Source organism: Anopheles cruzii, chromosome 3 (genome assembly GCF_943734635.1).
Source record: "Anopheles cruzii chromosome 3, idAnoCruzAS_RS32_06, whole genome shotgun sequence".
In the NCBI taxonomy this organism is placed as follows: Eukaryota; Metazoa; Arthropoda; class Insecta; order Diptera; family Culicidae; genus Anopheles; species Anopheles cruzii.
The window spans coordinates 72,311,036-72,318,115 of NC_069145.1; the positions used below are offsets into that span (position 1 = coordinate 72,311,036).

The following is a 7,080-nucleotide window of genomic DNA, read 5'->3' on the forward strand; positions in this document are numbered from 1 at the left end:
GGTGGTGGGCAATTATGGTGTGGTTGTTTTCGTAATGACTCCAAATTTCTCTCCCCGCCGTACGCGAACCCCGGGGTCGGTTCAAGTCCCCCCCCCACCCGGAGCACGGCACTTACTCCGCTTTTGCTATTTTGCTGGCCCGCGGAGCTAAATGTTACGGGCCGCGCGCAACTCTTCGGATAGGCCACCTTCGCCTGAAGACTTCGCCCCCCGAACGCCTTCGTGTGCTCCGGAGCACCTACTTTTGGGGGGGGTGCTCCGTGAACCAATTGAACCGACGGCGTAATTGGCGATGAGTAGTGTGTACGCACGTTGCCGGCGCCGGCGACCGCAGGCAAGTACCATTAGAGAGTGAGACAGTGAGAGCGAGTGAGGGTAGCCGCCTTATTTCGTCACGCCATCATGCCATGTCGGCGTCACAGGTTTAGGTTCGGGTTTTATGAAGTTGCGAGGGCCCTTTGGAGGCGCCGGTGGTGGCACCGTTAGCGAAAGGAAGCGGTGCCGCCGTCCCCATCCGTCACACAATCGCTGTCGAACGGGGCCTTTAACCTAACACGTGAAAAGGCTGAAAAGTCCCGTGTCCTACCGGGGGGGAACCGGGGCTTTTTTGGTCAAAGTTGGGTTCATTCATTCATCGTAATCTCCTTCAAGAGCTACGCAATCATTCTAGCGCCAATCTATCATTTCTATACAACTTTTGTAGAAAGATTTATCTTTTGCCTCAACATAGGCCTCAGTTTCAGCGATAACTTCTTCATTCGAGCGAAATTTCTTCCCGGTGAGTATTTTTTAGACCAATTTCGGCCTTTAAACGATCCCTAACCGCTATATAATATTCACTGTTGATGGTATTTCCCTTCTCAAGATCGATCGATTGAGTTGATGAATATTGCACCTCGCACATCCCAAAATATCAAAGGCATATCCTTTCCAGCCGATTGTTTTGTGCTTTCGGGCGCTTTGGATGGTATTCACCAGCTACTCAGATGACGATCGTTTGAATTCCGGAGTGAAGCGATAAATCCATCCACTGTCACATATCGACGAAAAAAATTTTGGTTTATTACGTTTAAACATCTCTTCACGTTCTTTTGATATCTTTACAATGTCAGCTAACTGACGCAACTTCACTTTTCAACCATTGAAATCAATTTGTTGGATTTTTGAAATGTTGTCTGGTGTTACCACCTTATTTGGACGTCTGCTGCATTCAGCATCTGTCTCTATAATCATGTTTGAAGTTGTTTGTCATGTTTGAAACCAACGTTTTATTGCTGGTTCTGATGGATCGGATTCCTTATAACACTTTTCAAGCCATTGCTTCGCTTAAACGGTTTAAACTGAACTAAGAACTAACTGAGAAAGCGATTAATGGAATAAAACTAGTGCCCGGGTTAGGCCCGGAACTTTTCAGCCCACATGTTATGCTTCTATGCTGCCCCGTTAATCACGTAAACAGGCGGTTCTCACCAAGTCAACGATGAACTCTGGCTGATAGCGACTTTGCAAAATTGCATCCGCGTCCCACTGGCGGAAACGGACCAAGGCAAAAACCTACAAACAGATTGAGGGGCCACGAAGCGGTAGAATTAAAGATTCGAGCGACGCGATAATACGCGATCCGCTTCCGTGGCTTATGGGTGACACAAGGGGCTCCCCGAGGCGGGGCGGAGCAGGGTGGTTCAAACATGGCAGCCGCCACACCACAAACAGGCTCGACTGTTTTGCGTTCCCAGCAGCGCCTTTGAAGCGCCCGGCCGACCGACCGACCCGGCCAGCATATCGGCAATCAAAATTCTCACTTCATTTAAGTTAATTTAAGTCCCATTTTGCCTCGAGAGAGGACCGCGGCGGGGAACAGAAGTACTTATTTATGCGTGTCTTCCCCAGAGGGAATGCCGCCTTGAGGGACTTGGGACGCACTGCGACACTCGGGATCGGGACGCGAAGGTTCAAGAGAGGAAAGACAAAACAAAGACGTAGAGGTCTTCCCGGGGACCGGAAGACCCAGTCGGAAACCGACTCGGGACCGCTACTCCGGACGAGAGACAGACAGAGAGAGAGAAACAGAGAAAAAATATCAAATTTCCTGTGCCCGGGCGAGATCGGACGGACAAATTATGTTTTATTTATTCTAATTTAGAACCTCATCAACGGGGCGGCGGACCACAGGCGGACCGCCGGGGCCCTGGGCCCTGCAACACAGACAACGTGTTTGCTGTAGGAATCGTAAGAAAACATGGCCCTGCAGCTTGAAGGATGTCGGAGTCGGTGCAGGCCGTCGCAGGCGCACATGTTCACAACTAAAACAGACGCGCGTCTCGTCTCGGCTTTGGAGCAGCTTCGGCTGCCTGGATGGCTGACACTTGGTGATTCTCTATTTGCAGAACTCTTGAATAGTTGGTGTCAATTTACGTGGAACATTCCGATACCGACACTTCCAGCTTCCGTCGGGACACCTGAAAACTAGAATCCCAGAAGAGGATCACTTCACGATCCAACGATCGAGATGTTCCAACGATCACAGATGTTGATTATCCTCAAGTCCGAATCCCAATAACTGATGGCCGCCGGCGATCCGTTGACAGCCCGAGTGAGCGCGGCGTGGAACAGAGCTTAGCGGGTGGCGTGCCCGCCCGTGGATCGGATTCCGGTCGGACACTGTTTTATGCGTTTTATGGGACTTTGATTTCGGGTGCCGGGGGACCGAAACCTGACACCGGCCACGTCCGAAGCGATCAACGGCCGGCCGGCGCAGGATTGTAGCGGAATAACTAATGATCGTAAAACGGGTGACATACAATTTTCCTCACGTCGTGATTTACGATAGAGGGCCACCACTGCCGCCGCGGCAGGAAATGTCGGAACGCCAAGCGGTCGCGGAGAATCGCTGGTCGGAAAACTAGGGAGACAATAAAATTGAATAAAATTCTCGGCCGCGGCCGTGTGTGTGGTTGTTTTCCTGGAACTGTCAACCCCCAAGAAAGGCACATCCCCGGCCCTGACGTTTCCGGGTGCCACGGGGAGCGGAATCTACACGCTACATGTTGGACCGACCGACACGGAGACAGCTCATCTCCATCAGCGCGGCACGGCCCCGCACCACGACGACGACGACGGGGACGTAAATTAACATAATTTATCGACATCGTCCGGCTCTTTAGGCGTGTTTGGCCTTTTTTCTTAATTTTTCGCTTCACGTTAGTTAATTGCGGGCGTTTGTTGGGCGTTAAGTGAAAATAAAACTCCACTCGCGAGATAAAATATGCGCGCGTAGGGGTCGACGGAACGGTGCGTTGGCCCGGCTCCAGCTAACAAGCTTAGCGTGGCACGAAAATCGGTTTATAGATTGGAAGAATTCGGTTTTTAACAGCCCACCCAAACCCGGGCCCGTTGCGTAATAATTAAAAAGGCCCCGTTTAGCGCTCTCGACGCCAGTCTCGAGATCCAGTTGAGAAAGGCAACTTGTTTATTCGGTTCGGTGAACTTGTCCATCAAGCCTTGGAACTAGGAATACTAGGTCCAAATTTATGGTATCGCTCTTGCCCTCTAGTCCCTGATCTTAACTCCGGGATCGGGATGCTCCCAAAGGTTGGCTGCTTGGTACGCAGCTCGTGAGCTCCCACAGCTTTGCTGACGTTCAACTGTGAATGCCTAATTCGTGCGATCGCCTGAGAGCTCCCAGCCCGGCGTACATCGATCTTGTGCATCGATCATCGCGCCCATCGATCACTGCGTCTCCGGGGCGGCATATGAAAAAGACCTCACAGCGCTATTTAGCTAACCACATCACAAATCACGTACCGGTTTCTGGTGCCCGTGTTCCGACGATGCTCAATCGCCGTGGCGCTGGTGGCGTGCCTTCGATTGAGTAATCCCCTCACGGAGCCACGGAGGACGATCGGGCGGAAAGAGGAAACACAACATAACAAGCTAGAACGAGCACACGAACGAGGGGGACGGCCCTGTGGCTCCCAGGGGCCGCGCAGACGCCGACCCAACTCCGCGCGCGCGAGAGGGTCTTTGATGATGAGAAGATGATTATCGTGCTTCCCATGCGTACGTGCGTGCGTGTGTGTGCGTGTGCGCACCTCATCAACAAGCCAAATCCTCATCAAACGTCCCAAAAACCCGTCCGGTGGCTCGGTGGCCACCCCGCGTTGCCCGTCCAGTCCAGAAGGAAGATCCCGTGGGCCGCAGCGAGAGCTTGTTAGAAAGCCCGATTAATGGAACGCGGCCCGCCGATCGGCAGACCGATCGTTGCCTAATGAGACCGCCGGTTCTGGCCCCCCCTTGAGAGCTCCTCGAGCCGCGGTCTTTCGTCCGTCTGAGCCCACAACGCTTGAGGGGGCGCGCGCGCACGCTCGAGACCCAAGAGTACCCACAGAGACGGTGCCATAATTTTAGAATTCAACATCGATCATCTTGTTTACCAGGAAGTGTACAATTATCCCCTCGGCCTGCCCCGGGAGCCTTAGCTCGGGCTGCGGCGGGGCTGCTCCCCCCGTGTCCGGTTGTTTGTTTATCCAACAAATTGTTCCCTCCGATCCTCGGATCGGATCGGAATATTTGACTGACATTGAAGCAACATCGGGCACCGGGTTCGGGGAGCAACGAGAGGGTAATCAAACACCTCGCAGTTGCCTCTAATGAGGCTCGCGATCTGCGCGTAACTAGAGACCCCGAGCCCAAGTAGGTAGTCGCCTCCCGTGCGGTCCCACGGACGCCAAGCCGTGGCGGGTTGACCGAGATGTGGAAGAGAAAACAAAGATCGCCCAAGTCCAGAGGCAGCCCAATCGGATGTATTTATCGCGGATGATGTGATGATCGCTCGCAAACCAAGCCGGGTCCCTGGTGGCCAGATGGTGCGGCCGTGTGCGGCCCCCTAATTGAGCCGTTAATCACTACCGATGCTACCGAGCCGGCGAGTAATCACGAGATTATTTCCGTAGTCTCGAGAAACTCGAGAAATTTCGATACATAATAAGAGGTACGCGCATATGATTGGGCTACCCAATCGTGGATCAATCGCTCGAATTCATCATCATCATTACAGGAAGGACAACCCTGTGATCCAACCAGGACGGGAGAATGCATGAGAACACCTTAAAGACAACAGGGCAGTAAAGTTCCAATGGGACCATAAACCCAGGTCTAATAGATCAGGTAAATACGCCGACGGCGGGGTCAGCAGGGACCCAAGCAGCGGTGGTCAAAACCAGGAGTCAGAGTCGCTTAGCGTAGACACGATAAAAGGTGGCCGCTACTGCAAACTCAACGGCCGGTTCGTGTCGTGGAATCCTTGCCACCTGAGGTGCTGCGGCACAGCTGGACCAGCGAAGAGGTCACAAACAGGTCACACCAGGGTCCAGCTGTTGCGCACCACGTTGCGTGCAGAGAATTGGTCTAAGGTTTTTCCGTTCCCACCACCAGCAAAAGTGGCCCGTAATTGGGCCCGCCGCTTAGCCGCCATGAGGACGATCACTGGTTAGCGTTTGGCGGATGGCGAAAATGGGTTGCGTTTGCGCGCGGTCACTTACCAGACAGCTGCCGACAGGCCGAAGTAGTAGCGAAGCAGGAACGTGGCCGCACACGGTGCCGTCGAGAGGCCGTCGGTCAGCAGCAGGGCAACGCCCGGCAGCTGAGGGTCGTAGCCGCAGGCCGTGGCGTTGCGGCCCGCCAGCCACCGGACGGCCCAGCCGACCGTCACCAGGCAGTGGCTGATGACGAGCGGCATCAGGCTCTTGTCCCAGCGCTTGGTCGACAGGATCAGGCAGAGCGTGGCTACGATGGCCGTCCCGAGGGCGGCCACACTCCACGACGTCAGCCACACCTCGGCAAAGTGTTTCTCGTCCTGCTCGAACAGGATGTCGGCGTCGCAGAGCGGAGCGCAGCGCCCGGAACGGTTCAGCTGCACGTACAGGTTCGACTTCTGCAGCCCCTGGCAGGCCGGCCGGTCCGACACGAGCACGTCCAGCTCGGACGGTTCCCCGGGCCCCTGCATACACATGTGCTCGTGGTTGTTCTCCTCCGGGAACCGGTTGCAGTCCAGCGCCGATGGCCACGGGAACCCGAAACCCTGCAGGATCGGATGGCAGCGGTTCTTAACCGTGTTGCACAGGCTGCGGCAGGGCCCGATCGGCATCGACACCTTGGGCGTACACATCGGCACGTAGGTTGCGCACAGGAAAAACTTCAACTGCTTGCTGCACCCGAACTGGATCAGCGGGAAGAACGTCTGGAGCGTAAAGTTCGCATCCGACTGCAGCTCGTGGCCGACGATGTTCGGCAGCGACGTCTCGTTGTACCCGATCCCGCGGCACAGCTCGATCCGGATCGGTTCGCAGGTTCGCTGGCCGGTGAAATCGGAACCGCCGCTGCTGCTGCTGCTGCTGCCGCTGCTACCCGGCACTACGAGCAGCGCCAGGATCACGGCGAGCAGTGCACCGGGTTTGGGGAGGTTAGATTCGCGGAGCATCGCGCTCACAGTTAAAAGAACGGTTAATTAGGACCTCAGTCACTTACACTCTAATCACTCAAGGACACACCACGCACGCACGCTAGCGGATCACCGCGAAGCACTCGCGCACACACACTCTAGCTGCGATTGCATTTCCGAAAAGTCATCTCACGGCCACCGCCGCGGTAATCATTCGAGGAATTGGACCGCGTTCCCGGGAGGCCCGTTTCGTCCGCCGTTATGCTGTTCCATCGACCGCGAACGAACACACAGACAGAGAGAGAGCAAGCGAGAAATCCAAACCGAAAGATGGGTCAGATTTTTCCCGCTGCTGCCAGCCTCCAGCAGCCAGCCAGCCAGCCGGGTTTCGCTTTTCTCGTTAGCCGGTTTTAACGATGGGTTCTCCGCCGGTCGGTCGGTCCGTGCCGCGCGCGCAGATCCCGTACCACACCCCGCTCCGCTGCTGCTGCTGCTGCTTTATTATTCCTTCGTCCGCTTTGTTACCGCCCGAACCCGTCGGCGGCGGTGGCGGTGTTCTGCTTTGCTGCTCCGGTTCCGGCAGCAGCCTCTCCGGGACGGGTCTATTCGCGCGCCCTACGCCCCGCGACGTGCTCTTTGAG

At 55.4% G+C, this 7,080-nt stretch overlaps 1 protein-coding gene across 1 annotated transcript in view; it reads right to left on the minus strand.

Annotated features, from left to right (window-relative positions):
• LOC128270921 (frizzled-4) overlaps positions 1–6,478 on the minus strand; it is a 55,688-nt gene extending 49,210 nt beyond the window's left edge. The window contains exon 1 of the mRNA XM_053008346.1: positions 5,541–6,478. Coding sequence (XP_052864306.1) covers positions 5,541–6,478 — 938 coding nt within the window. The remainder of the gene's footprint in view (positions 1–5,540) is intronic.
• Positions 6,479–7,080: the final 602 nt, after the last annotated feature.